At 36.2% G+C, this 15,018-nt stretch overlaps 1 protein-coding gene across 6 annotated transcripts in view; it reads right to left on the bottom strand.

Moving 5' to 3' along the window:
- Positions 1-1,249: 1,249 nt before the first annotated feature.
- INPP4B (inositol polyphosphate-4-phosphatase type II B) overlaps positions 1,250-15,018 on the bottom strand; it is a 318,553-nt gene continuing 304,784 nt past the window's right edge. For 4 of the 6 annotated variants that reach the window (XM_033513500.1, XM_015624730.2, XM_015624731.1 and 1 more), the window contains one exon: positions 6,551-7,903. In XM_033513500.1, coding sequence (XP_033369391.1) covers positions 7,729-7,903 — 175 coding nt within the window. In that variant the 3' untranslated portion in view covers positions 6,551-7,728. Of the gene's footprint in view, positions 6,509-6,550; positions 7,904-15,018 lie in introns of those variants that run through there. The other 2 variants (XM_033513502.1, XM_033513501.1) reach the window with 2 other exon arrangements.

Here is a 15,018-nt window from a genome sequence, read left to right on the forward strand (position 1 = left end):
ATTCCATAAACAGCATCTGTCACATAGCTACTGAAGGCTGTGATTTGTACAAAAGTCATCACTAAACTCACAGGAAAGTTCTTGCCTAGCAGAAGCAGCATTTGTGTACACATTCTCTTAGTGGCAGCAATGGTCAGCCCAGTGCAGAACACTGCAGACTGGGCTAGTTCACCAGACAGTGATTCAGAAACATCAGGTCATACACTTAAGCATGCCCTGAAGTAACATTGGAAAAGGAATTGGTGAAAACATATATTTGCTATCATATTATTCTATCATCTCACTATAGCTGTAGGTTCTTTCTTTTTCTCTCCTACATTGTTGTGAGAAAAAGTGGCTCCCAGTTGATGCGGAAAATAAAATCCAAGAACATGCAAAATGAGACAAAGTAATTTTAAAAGACTTTGACTTTTATTAGTAAGAGACAAAACTCCTAGGCTCTTGTTAGCGTAATGCTAACGGCTTTTTAACTTATTTCCATAAGAACCACTAATTCCCAGTGTTTTTAAAGGTTATCAAGAACCTTGCAAGTAATTAAAATCTCACTAAATATATCTCAGTAAATCTAAAAATGCTAGCATATAAACCAAGATATGAAATTTTGCAACAACCTTCTGTTTATAATATTGATAGCACAGATGAGCCACATTTTATCATATACCCAAAGAGAAGATATGTTTGCTACATTTCAGCCAACCATGGGGAACTTACCTTTCATTATGGTGAGAAATCATATAATAAATCTAGATACCAACAGCAGCTCAAAAAACCAGCACAGAAGTAACCCATACTTATTTCCCAAGGTCCATCACTGAGATGGTGAAGATGCATTACCAGACAAAGCAAGACACATCACCTTTTTAAGTCTTCATTATGAAAGGTGTTGATCCCACCTGAATTACAGACCAACAGTTATGTGAAAGGGATTTCCTTATGGACATGTGAATATTTTTTTTGCTTTGAACTAAAAAATGTATGACCCACCTGGTTCTGAGATGAAAACTATATGGAACTAATAAGACTAAGAAGAATAGGAACTATTATTTTTTGCCCACTGCAGGCTTTTAATTGTTGTATCAGAACTTTTCTTAAATCCTTACTCCTAACGGTGACAAGACCTGTGAGTGGGCTTCTACCAACTCCTTTAGGAGGGAACACAGTCTCATCAGCATGGACAATCCTCCCTCTGGGCAACACCACCACAATGACAATGAAAAATGAATAGCAAAAAAAAAAAAAGTCAGAAACATAAAAAATAAACATTGCATTTATTTAAATAAAAATATACACATAGTGTACAATGGACATGGCTTACAGACAGCAATGAAAGAAAAAAATGAAAAACCCTGAAATATAAAAATCATTGAATTCCTATAGTTTTGCTTCATTTCTCTGGACAAACACATGCTGTGGATTGAAGTCCTGTTAACGTTACTTATACACAGTCCTGTGTACTTGAGAATGCAAGATGGGAACATCAAAAGGGACAGCTGCACAAAAGGAAAACAAGTACTAAAGTAATTTGGGATTTTAGAAGTTTTAAAGTCAGACCATTCATAAACAGAAGTGCTGAAAACTTCTAAAGTATTTTGCATGCATGGAAAGAGTAACCAAACACCACTGTCAACACTTAGAGATCTAAGTAAGAGCCGTGTGGTTCAAATCTCACCACTCCGAACCTGGCATGTCCAGGGCATTCTTTTATCATAGTTAGACTCCTACTGTAACTATTTTCCCAGTCAGCACAGCACACAAATCCTGTGCCTTAGGTTTCAGGTTTTGGAACAGGGAGACACTGGTTCACAAGTGTCTTATAGTTAATTTATCCTAAATTTTTAACCTTGGATCATGAGTATCATGCTGATAGTCATGGTTGTTATATTTCTTATTCAGCAAATGCTATGGAAGAAAGAGGAAATAAATGTTTGAATCCTGCAGAGTGCAAGCCGAATTCCTGGCAACAAAACAGGCAAGGTGTTGCATGACTAAGGGAAAAAAGCGATGTTTTAAGGACTGAAGTCTGTAAGTTGTTTTTTTCTCTCTGAAAAAGCATTTGTATTATTTATTTTTTTTGTAAACATGCAACATACAAGGTAGGTTTATGTTTTCAAGAGCAGCAAATTACTTTAAAGCATTTTCATTGTAAACATCTGCTTTTAAGCTGCAAGGAAGTGAAAAGCAAGATGCAAATTCATGTCTCATGGCATTCCCTATACAGTACACTTCTTTATAATAAAATAGAGCATAAATATAGATATCAATGGTTTCAAGTTTACAACATAACCAACTGACACAATATACGTTTAAGACTGTTAACCAATTACATACATTAATTCACGCAAGTAAATTTGCTGCATAGTTTTCAGTGCAGTTGCTTTCTTTATTACACTGGTTGACGTTCAGTGCATTTTCTGCTTTTTTTAAAATGGACTATAGCATTTCTTGGAAATTGTGTTTAATCTAGAAATAAAAATAAGTTTTCCCTGAATCTTTTAATAGGCATTATAGAGTAGGGTTCAAAATGAAGTGTTTCACTTCTTTATACCCAAATTACTAGTGAAGATTTAGAATATAATTACAATTCATTCCACTGCAACTAAGTGAAATTTCATCAGGAAAGATTGATTTAGACACAAAACTGTTTGTTAATTTTCTCATTTCACTTACGTAATGGCAAAATTCAGGCAGTACAAAAATTAACATTGCAAAGGACTTCATTAAGGCTACTTAGTTAATATTTTGTTTCAGTTGTCCTCCTAAATTATTTTTTCTTTATAATACAGACATTAGTAGGATTCCATCAAAATACACAGCTTCACATAGACAAAAATCAGATAACATAATTAAAATTTTTTGTTTCCTAATTTCTCCATAAAAGCCAAAGTATAAACATTAAACAGAATATATTTTACATTTCTCAAAAGACAAGAAAAGAAAAAAATACCTGCCTGCTTAATGTCATATAGTCTTGTTAAGAATTATGTATTATAACAATATTATAAACATTTCTGGGAAAAAAATTACTTTAATATTACTTTCCTTATTTTTTTAGGTATTTTAGACTAACTCTCTATTTAGACGCTACTCTGTGTAGTTACAAAACCCCCATGTAAGTGTGTGAGATGCATTGTACAAATACTGAAAGCTAGAAGCCCTTATTTTGGGACTCCTCAAGACAGATCCTGATTTGATTTCTACAAATAATTTCTTCTGTAAGACAAGACTTGGCTTTAGATGACATGTATTTTTGAAATTTCATCTTTTAGCCCTCAAGAACTGTCTTCCCTTAAAAGCAGATTATTTTATACCTTGCTAAAGTTTTAAGAGAGCAGGTATGGAACAGTTTTTGTGGAGCCACTACCAAAATCACTATGCTTACCTTATCCCTCAACAAAACAAACAATGTAGTTTGCTTATAAAACTTAAGCTCTTTAGTTTTACTCCTCTGATAGCCACAGTGAGCTACAAGATCATGTGCAAGACCCCAGGGATGATTTAACTCCTCTGTTAGGCATCCAAACAACCCACAGGGCTGGAAGCAGCTGCTACAAAGGGTAAATGTACTTGAAATAATGCAACCATCAACCTGCAGGAAACATCTCTTTGCGTCTTCATAAATGGCAAACCAGAAAGCCCATGGACTTTGAATCCATGGTCACCTGACAATTCAGCTGGTGGCACAGCCTTTTCCCACGGGGACCACAGTATCTCCAGCAGGCAGTGGATCAAACAAAATATTTGGGCCTGTTTTGGTACTGAAGCAACAAGGCTTTTCCAGGAAACTTGGAGCACTTCAGCAGGTTTTACAAAGCTCTCCTGACCTACAACAAGATGTTCCAGTCCAAAAATTAGTGAGAAAAACTTAGTCTTATTTAGCACAAAACCCAGCCAACTCTTCTGTAACAGCCCAAGCACAGTGAAGCTTCACTGCAGCCCACTGATGTGTTCGGGGTTTTGTCTTAATTATCTTTAGTAAATAAGAGATTATTTAATTTCAGAAGAACATACTGTGAATGGCTGCTAAAACAAAAAAAGGACCGTAATCCAGTGCCATTTTTTCTTTTTCCTCATCAAATCCATGGCTTCAATGTGAAAAACAACTTCAACACAAAAATAACACAGTAGTGACAATGGCAATTTAGAGCCCAGGTAGGATTAAAATGCTGAGGCAAAATCTTGAAAGATTGTTTTCCTGACAAGAAAATCTAGATAATTTAATATTTTTAACTTGACAGAATGTCAAAGGGACTCATAAAGAAGTCTAGGTACCTATAGCACCCAGCAGGGATAGTTTCATAATGCTCTACAATGGTTGACATTCTCTACTGCACACCTGGGGGTTATTTCAAAGATCCGTGAGGAATTTCAGAGATCCAGGAGGAAACTGCACATGCAGGGCTTTTTAACCTAATAATAAACATGTATATATTCAGGGCTAGTGCAGCAGCCTGACAGAAGGAAGCATTCCTTTTCTAGGAAGGATTACATTCCATAAATCCACAAAAAAGTTTCATATAGATCACCTACATTATATTCATAGACCTAAACACTAATTTATGCACATGTCCAGCGACTCAGTGAGTATTGTCCACTTCTACTGGTACACGACAAGAAGAAACCAAGGTATTACGTTCTCATCAGTCTGAGCTTATCTATGATGCATTGCCAAATCTTCTGACATCTACTGAATACATTCCAAGAACAAGGATGCAATTAATGATAGCACATTATATAATAGAAATAAAAAACTAATGCACGAAAACACTATTTACGTTACCTACTTTTCTTTGAACGAAAGGTTATAATTAATTAATATATTTTATAGGTGAATTTCTGGCTCCACTGAAGTCAATGAATATTAGAACAAGGATCTCTTTCTGACATTCTCCTACAAACACCAAAGCCTGATCTTACATACAAGATGATCAACCATACAAGATGGATTTAATTTTAGCTAGATGATATATCAGTTCCATGGGATCACCCAAATAGAATTTGCAGAATCAGGCTCTAATATTCCATTATAGTTACAGATTTATACCCAGTAATGGACATTAATGGATTTAAAAGAACAAATTACAACTCGTGCATAGAGATTTCTTTGACTTCCATAGGAGTAAGCAAACATTTACTTCTTTATCCATGGCAATTACAATTTCCTACAGATGCTCAAATTCCCAGGATAGTTTCATTAGGATAAATTTCTCATACTTCTGCTCTAGGTATGAAAAGAATGCATTACATAAAGGTCAGTAACCAGTGAATACTTGTGAGTGTTAAATTGTATTTCTCTCTGGGAGGCAGAAGAAGGTAATAAATAGATACAATTAGAAAACACAAATGTTCTTTGCAAGACAAATTTCAGGACTAACACAAGCTGGCAGAACATTAATGTTCATTTTTAAAGATGATAGTTCCTCATCCTAGAGTGTCTACGTGCAGCATTACAAATTTGGTATAAATCAGCTGCAGCAGCTAACTAGTTCTAGTACAGCAGTTTGCTCTTAACATTTATTTTAGACTTTATAATACCATACATGTTTTCATAGTCTAAAGATACATTAACTCCTGTATATACAACTTATTTTTCCAATCACTAATAAAATTTACTTTTAAGGGTTTAGACTAAATAGGAGGTAAAATTCAGGTCACCTTGTGGAATTAATCTCCCTGATTTCAGTGTGATTTATGTGAAAGTAAAATAAGTGATATGTGGCTAGGGTACAGAAAACCAAGAGTGATACATCCAAATGAACTGCAGGGAATCAGAATGGAATGACTGAAATTACAGTCTGCAATTACTAAAAACATATTATGAAGTCACCATGCTTAAGTAAAGAAGCTAATTGTAATTACCAAAATTATATTTAGCCCAGGTAGAAACATTATCATCTTTCATAAACATTTCTGTGAAGGGTTTAATCACTAGTGATCAAGACCTCAATGCTCTGCTGGTTCCAGAAAACACCTTTTCCAGCAGTGAGACCCCTTAGATCAAATCTCAGGGTTTGGTTTGGAGTCAGAACACCACCTTCTAGATTACTAATCTCTGTTCCTACAGCAAATGCCATTTACCTTTTTAATCTTCAATCAAATGACCCCAAAAACTAATTCCAGCCTGCTTATGAGTCATACTAAGCTTCAACTTCACAAAGATAAGTTGAATATATTTGATTTTGAGAATATTCACTCCGTTGCTTTTTCATGGTATTAATTTCATAATGACTACCCAGATTCATTTTAATGTAAAATGATAAAACCTGAAAAAAACAACACCTCCACTGGTTATACATTCCCAGTTCATATGTCATAAACAGCAGTTGTTCTATCCACTTATTAGCATGATGTATGCTCCTGATTACATTTTTGTTAAACTTAGGTGTCAGCTTTTCCATATGTCCCCTCTGGAGGTCTGTAGTACTTTGGGAAAGCCATCAGCTGTATCATGTTGAATGCATACTTTCTGCATTTGACATTCTTCAGAACATTCTCTATGCGGCATCCTTCTCTAGTGAAAGGGGGAAAAAGTACAACTTCATGAAACACAGAATAAATAAATATGCTTTATTTGTTCATTGCAGAGTTTCAGCAACAGTTGAAGTAAAAATAACAAAGATTCAACTCTACATTTTTGTTTTCCATGAGTGATGATACATCTTACAAAATTAAATCCAAGGCCAGGCCCAGTACAGTTATTGCCCTCAGAAACAGGTGATAAGATTTTCCATCCCCCTAACATATCTGCCCTTGAGGTTTAAATTTCAGTAAAAAAAAATTAAATACTTTAATGATACATTTTGTTCTAATTCCAGAAATACATTTGCCTTTTAAACCTTTTCATACTTTTTATTTTTTTCAATTTGTTTGCTATATATGTGCGAGTATACATTGCCCTAAAATGCGCATTCTAGGAATAAGGCATTTTATTAAGTCTGGACCTAGTGAAGGAAAGTTTAATCTCTGCTTCATTTCCTGTATGTTCAGCTTTGCAATGAAAAAAAGAGAGAATGGCTTTTCAAACAGCCCAATCCACCTCTCTGCTTTATAAAGGAAGGGTGTTCGTTCACATACAGTACAAAAGTCACAAGTGCCAAAGTCAAGACATAAACAGGACTTTGTTAAAAAGAATATAAAAGTGTCTTGAAAGCAAAAGCAACTAAAGCAACAGTTACAAACAGCTTGATTTCATTACAAAACAGAACTTATTCTATTCCATTTAGTTACTCTACAGAAAAGGGTTAGTTGTAGCAAAGTAATAATCATTTATTAAATGAAAACAATCCCATCAGCTAGTAACAATGAAAAAAACACATCGAAAGATAAGTCTCACAAAACATTGCCCGGCCGTATTTGTCTAGGGTTTAGTTTGTGTTGTGCAAATTAATTTTTAATTTTTTTTTTGGTCAGACTAATTACTCTGGAAAGAGGGGTTCAAGCATTCAGGATTCCACAATTTCTATACAGTGACAGCATTGTAAGTGGGCTTTCTTTGCGCTAATTACAGTGGGAAAGCTTTACCATGAACAGAAAGGGCAAATCAATTCACTCAATGCATAGTATACTTCTTGGAGTTCAGAAAAAAAGAATGAAAACACAGTACAATTCAGACATTGCTATCTTAAAGATGAATCCTTGGGGTTTGAGACTGTAGAAATATTACAACATAATTTCTTTTTTCTAGGGTTAGTTTGTTGCTGTTTGTAGAAAATAAAGGAACAGAAGTGGAGTTTATTGATATTTGGCTAATAGCAAAGCAAGACTTAAAATAAGCCACACAACCAGCAAGTGTGAGCTGACAAGCAGCAAGGCGACAGGATAGAAGTGTCGAGAAGTTGGCTTGTTATCAGTTAGACAGCCTGTTTCGGGATCATCCGATTCATTCAGTGCTCCCTGGGTTTGTCTGCTGTTAAACAGGGGAAGTTAGGAACAGATAGAACAGCATTTAAGCAGCAAAGAAAGCCAACACACAGGTATTTTGACAAAGTGAAAGTACATAGCCATTTTGAGGAAATAGATTTATCTAAGTACTTGCAATATAACTCTAGTGTTCTACAGCTGACATAGAAGCATGACAACTGAGTGGCTACTAAATGACAACTGAGTGGCTACTAAGATACTAATCCTGCTGGGTGTTTTGGAGTAGTATTCACAAGTGAACATTAAACAACTTCCACAATGAACCACACTATCACTAAAGTGAGCACACACACTGAACAGAAATGAAATAAGTTAAAAAAAAAAAAAAGAGTTAAGCAAAGAAAAAAAGATCATGAGTATGTCACAATGCAACACTGAAAAAATAGTGTCTCCAGGGTCCTCACAGGCCTTTCAGTCCTGTTTCAGTATCTATTATGAAGTTTATTGGCAGAAATAAAAAGGCCACACACTAACAGCTATTCTAAATAGTATTAAATGATTCTAAATTGACTTCAAAAATTCATCAGGGCTGGTGGCTCAGTTTCAAAGTCAATAGCAGTTATTTTTATTTGAAGGCTTGCACTTATATTCCTGTAAGTAAATCACCTTATATCTTCTTCAGTCAACACAGGAAAGGACTAATCTGCTTACAAAAAAGTTCTACTGAATCACTCTAACTTGGGTGGTCACTGTCCTACTGGAGCAACAGGGATACTTCCACTGCCTTCCAGGCTTTCCTGCTGCACCCTTGGCAGAGTAAGTAGAAGAGCAAGTAGAATTACTCACACTTCAACTACACTTCTTCAATCCCTCTGACGACTAATTGCATACTCACTGGAGTCCTGTTTATAGACTTCCTTTTGGCAGGAAGGACTGGTAAGATTTTTATTTTTCTATTTATTATGAATTATCCAGCGATGAAAAGATAACTTGCCATTTTTTTCTGTGGACTTGAGAATGTCCAAATACATCAGATGACAACACAGTGCCTTTTCAGAAGCACATGTCACAAGCATGCTCTTTTTTTCAGGAAAGAAAACGCTGGCAAACATAAAGAGGCTGTACAACAGTACTACTCTGAAGACACCAGGAGCCACGTCACCTTACAGAAAACACGTCTTTCTGACTTGTGTGTTAAAGGGTTGTGTTGCACTTCTTAAGCTTGGCTAGCAAGAGAGATGCAAGAACTGCATGTTTACAGGTGGAATCCTAGGCAAGGGTTGATCAAAACCATTCCTTACCCTATTTCTCTTCCATAATAAGTTCTTAGTCTTATTCTTTCCTTTGAACATTCAATCTGTATGTTACACTAATAAAGAGGTCAACACATACTATTTTAAATAGTGAAATAAAAGATAAAAAATTAAAATCCCTCCTATTTTCACCTAGGTCAAAACAATTTCTGGTGGCAGTGTGTCTGCTGCTTTTGGTCTACAGATTTCAAATGTCCATGGATAGAACTCAAACTGTACTGTAGATATTCTCTCAGAAACTATCAAGGAATGAAGCTAATTGCATGATTTATTGGCCTTGTCAAAGCTGAAATAAGTGATTCTGTGTTTCTGTATCAGACCGCCCCAGTTACTGCCTCTGTCCTAGGGTCCATCCACAAAACTTCCTTCCTCCTCTGCTCACAGTGACAACATTGCGATTTGTGATCAGCTGTGAGGACTAACTGTATTGCTCTCAGTTAATGTTGTCCTTCACCATATATTTCTATATACTTTTAAGAACCTGCTGCTTGCTTGGTGTCCTTTTTTTTTTCTTAATCTCTACACCATCCCACAGGTTTGCCCCTTTGACCCTTTTGTACTGTCCCCTCACCCCTTCCTATTCTTCAAGGTGAGCCTGCATGTTTCAGCTTACACCCATGATGCCCACAATTCAGAGCTCTACCTCAACCCTCATAGTCCCATCTCCTCCTTCCCAGTCACAGAGTCCAGGTGATTTTTGTTTGTCCTGTGTGTCTTCCATTACAGACGTTATATGTGCTCCTATGGCTGAATGGATGCAGAGACCAAACATTTTTCACTGGAGAAATCCATCTGGGCAACAGTATAGTTGAGCACTCAGTAAGTTTGCACAGCTACTGCATTAATCAGATTGATGGGGTACATCAGTCTGGGGAACCTTGGCTTTGCATGCCAATGGTTTATTCTAAGCAGGCTGAGTCACACACTTGCAGATTGTTCCTGTAGGGATGGAGCCTCCTACTTGTGTGGTGTGCCTTGTTCTGGTTGGACTCCACATCTCAACAGTGTGACTGGCTTTTATCTATATTGCTACAAGTCTCATTAGCATCAGTGAGATTTATGCAGGTGTAACGATGAAAATGCAGATAAAAGCCATTTTTTCTATTATTTTTTTCAATAGAAAACCCTACAGTACATTTGTTCTTTGATATGCCAGAAAGAATGATCAGTGTCTTTTAACATAAAAAGTTCTACCTTTCCCTCAGGAAAACAACTGTGAACAACTGATGCACAGGGACTTCTGTTCTACAAATTAGTCACATCATTCTATGCATGATTCAATAAGACATTCTCAAAACAGAGCAAGAGGGTCCAACTCCATTATAAGCTACCTAAGAACAGGCTGAGCAGAATAGCTAAATAAGCTTTTAATTTAAGAGGAGTATTTGATCAGGATCAGATACCTTGCTAGGCTCTGACAATATTTTTCAATGCACTGCAGTGACAGTCCCTTCCAAAACACCTTAAAGTGTCCTCTGCAATGACTATTAAACAAGCAAGGCCCTACACCCAGCTGTCAGCATCATAACATTGGCTCATCCAACCCTGGAGAAGTTTTACTGCAAACAGCAGGAATCCTGCTAGTGCCCTGGCAGCTGGATTTATTTGGCTTCTGACTGACAGCACAACCTGAACAGAGCTACATGCTAAGGTGTGAAGATACAGCCATAGTTTCAGATGTCCTCCATCACAAACTGTACTTTAACAGCAAAGAGAAGGAAGAAGACTCCCAAAATAACCAGCAAGTTTCTATTTCACAAATAATTTTAACAGTAGTAGTGAAAGTTTCTAAGTTTGTAACATCTGGAGTCATGAACACCCCACTAACCTATCATACAATTTTTATTCATTTACCCTCAAACTGTTCATTTGAGACTTATGGCACAGCACAAATACATTATAACAGCCAAGAGTGCTGTCAGTTAATAACAATATAACCATTTCTGCCTGCCTTCTAAAACATCTCATTTGATGTTTTATCATCTTAAACTCCTATTGGGATAATGCTGCATGCTTATCAAATGAGACAAAGGCAAAACAGCAGGTATTTTCTGTTGTTTTCAAATTCAGATGATAAATTGTTTGAACACAAAGCAATGAAGCAGAGATGATGAAAGTGATGTGAGGAAAAAGCCTCTCAAATCCTTACAGAGTCAAGCATATATATATGAGGGCACATCCTGGCTTTTGATTATCAGTCACACTGATGTTCCTGTGTAAGGTTTCTGGAGATGATTTTCACACTTTGGGATGTATGCTTCTCTTTTTAGAACTTTTCCATCTCCAGTTATTAGTGACACTGGAAATGCTGAATTGTTCTACAGAAGTTCTTGAAGTAGAATAAAGAGGCAGCTTTATATCAACATGGGTCCCATGTGCTAGTGGCAACTACAGTTTAAATTCATGTACTACTGCACTTGTACTTTATGGGAATTTTTCTTTTTATTCAGACAGATTCAAGCAAGTAGTTTCTGGTCCTGCTGTGTTTTTCTTGTCAAACTCCAGTGCTGACACAGAAAAATAGCAAAAGTAAGATGCTTCTCTAGAATCCCATCTGACAATAGTAGAGACACTTCTTCAAATAAAAAGGATTGCTAAATACAGTTCTAAGTCTTATACCCTTTTGATAATTTACCTATTCTTTTTATTTCAAGACAGTCAAATTCAAAAGCAGTTTTCAAGAAGCAGCTTCTCTAAAGAAATTTTTGGAATGAAAGCATCCAAGTTTCTACATTATTCATGTTACTGGGATTGACAGAAACACTTCATACAATAATCAACTCTATCAATGTACAGCACTACAGTTCAAGAAGGCAGCCTTAACTTTTTCAAAGAGAAAATGTGGGATCCTTGTGAACATCTCCTAGCCATTATGAAGCCCCTGCACTATAACATCTGGAAGAATAAAACATAATTCAGATGGAAATAAACACGTCTTGGCCTAGTCTTGAAGAATTTTGGTATCAGAATAGAACTCAGATAAAACATATAAAGGAATATTTTGGAAATTTTATGTTGAATTAAATTGAAACAATAAACCTCCAACAATTTTTAAAAATAAAAAAAAAAATGGTTCTGCATGGTTTCAAAATGGAAAATATAGGAAGGGAACCAGCAGAGACATCTTTTGTATCAATTGTAACTTTTCTCTAAAAAATCTTTTTTCCGTTTCTCTGTTTCTGCTGCATCTCTTCTGTGTTTTTCTTTTTATTCTTGGATTTCTCAGCCTCCTTTGGACTGAATTCTTTTGGGATCCTCCCTCGTGGGGAGCCCTGCTTATCTCAGTTCTTACAATTTGAAGAAAACTCCCTAGCTCGTTAGAATCTTGTTTCTCATGTTTATTAAAAGGTCATTACAGAACTTAACAGGTCTCTCCAGGCTGGCTGCACAAGGTTAATCTTTGCAATCTGGTACATTTGTTTCTTCTGATGGTACAACAAGGCCTTGTGGCACATTTTATGTCTGACGCACAAAATGGCCCCGAAATACACAGTTCTTTTATCTTTATACCTATTTTTACCTAATTAACTATAGACATGTATATTATTTTTCTTAATGACCCAATGACCCATCACCTCTGTGATGCACTGCGGCATACTCTCTCCAATCACCTACTACTACTCAAAAACCTCTAGAAGAAGAACATGAAGAAGAAAGAAGAAGGGACAAGAGACAACACCCTAAATCCTCCATCTTGTCTCCTGTTCTCTAAACTAACTTTTTCACCCAGTGATTTAAAAAAACTTTCTAAACTACACACTTACACTTTTAGCTTTTTCCATCTAACTTTAACATTTGTTTTCATGTATCACCATGAAAACATGCTCATGAATTTCATATTATATGAAATACAGTGTTTTTCTGAATCTTATAACTAAGTATCAGAAACAAGGGCACACACTCTGTATTCCAGACTCCAGCCTCAATGATCTTTACAATTATTCTTTTTCTGATGCACATTGCTATCAATAACTTAATACTTTTTCCCCTTAACTTTACATGGCACTAAATAAAGTAGAAGATGCTAGAAATAACCTTTTACTGCTTACATGATCCTATAATCTCAGTTCAAAATAACCAGCATTGCTGAAACTGATGAGCTGTCTCACATCTAAGGAAACCGAGGAATTCAGTCAGTGATTTAGAGACAGCTGCTATTTAAACATACACCAAAAAAACGGGACTGCTTATCAAATCTGTTTATTGAATTGTCACACTAAACCACCTCCTCCTTTTTTACCTTTTGTGCTGGAAGTTTTTCCCCACTCTAGTTGCTTGTGCTGGCATCTCCATTTCCCTACTCCTTTCTTCTCTCCTTGTTTGGTTATAACACATGACTTTTCTAATGCATTATTTAGGAAATATAAAGGAAAGCATATCATGTAATATGAGGCTTGAGCACTGAGTTGGATGAAGCAGCAGATTCATGGTGCAGTCATAATGATAAGACACCTAGATCTTGAGAAACAACTATTATCAAATACCTGGGGTTTTGAGCTCAAAACTATTATGGGGTTTGAGTCTGTCCAGAGCTAAAAATTCAATTTTGAGGAGGTGATCAGAGACAGCAAGCTACTGGAGGCTGAGCTATGGACAAAGTACAGATTTTAAACACCATTATGGACAGGCCATAACAATTCAGTAAAGAGCAACAGATTAGTAAAGAAACTCTCTTGCAGCAGTATCTAACAACAGGCAAGGAGACATTTGGTCTTACAGCCACGCAACCATATCCAGGAAAACCCTGTTGTCTTATGTGATCACATGGACAGACAGGGATCCTTTGGAAGGAATGCTGAAGTCAACATTCAATTTACACAGTTGCTCTTTTGCTCTGCTGTGTTTGGATTCTCCTTGAAGTCAAAATAATGATAAATGTGCAAATTTTCAACCTATTTTATTAGCATAGCTGTATTTGGATTTCCCAGGGCAAGTGAAAGAGACACACACCCTGCACTGCAAGCAACAAAATAGCAAAACTCACTCCAGCTTTGGGCTACAGAAATATCTCTCAGATTGTTGGTTCACCACAGAGAAACACCCCTACTATTTGCCTAGGCTTATTTTAACATACCATTAACTCCAAAGAATAGATGAAGAAAGAGCACTTTCAAGATTTATATCTAATATGCATAAAACATATGCTACTGGATAATATACATCTGTACCAGTGTTAATCCTAGCACTTCAGAAATGTCTGCTGATTGCCAAAGAATTAATATTTTCCTTTGTGACTGATACAGAATGCCTGCAAGAATGTTTTTTCCTTCAACATTAAGAGTATCTATGTGGTAAAAAATAACACTGACAAAATTATTTATAGTGAAAATATAAGGAACATAAAGAAAAAAATCCATTTAGAATAACAATTTTTGTCAGTGGTGTATGTAAGACAACTACATCAGCAGGTTAAATCCACCCTCAGCAGCTGAACAGCAAAACCAAGTTGACTTTCTGTGCCTGTGTCCCTTAATCTACCAAAATGGATAACCAGATACTGCTACATGGGAACATTACCTTGGTCATGACAGCTCCCCAACTGCCCTGGAATCACCTGAGTGTACACTAAATCTGGCAAAACTGTATCAGGAAACATTTAATAATTTCACTGTACAAAATGACCGAGATCATATTCTAGAATCTATCCGCAGTGGTTTTCAATTTACAAGTGTGGGCAGAGGCTTCAAGTCCTGCAAAGTCATTGTGGTGACTGTGTGAGAGATTAGTTTCAGAACTGAAAAATTGATGGGTTTTCAGAAGAGATTCTTTTCCTGTCAAGACAGCTGAGGAGCTTTTGAAACATGATTTCCACCTCTACTATACTCCAAGGAAAGGATTTGCTGTTTCA

The sequence above is a fragment of the Parus major genome, chromosome 4 (genome assembly GCF_001522545.3).
Source record: "Parus major isolate Abel chromosome 4, Parus_major1.1, whole genome shotgun sequence".
Lineage (NCBI taxonomy): Eukaryota > Metazoa > Chordata > Aves > Passeriformes > Paridae > Parus > Parus major.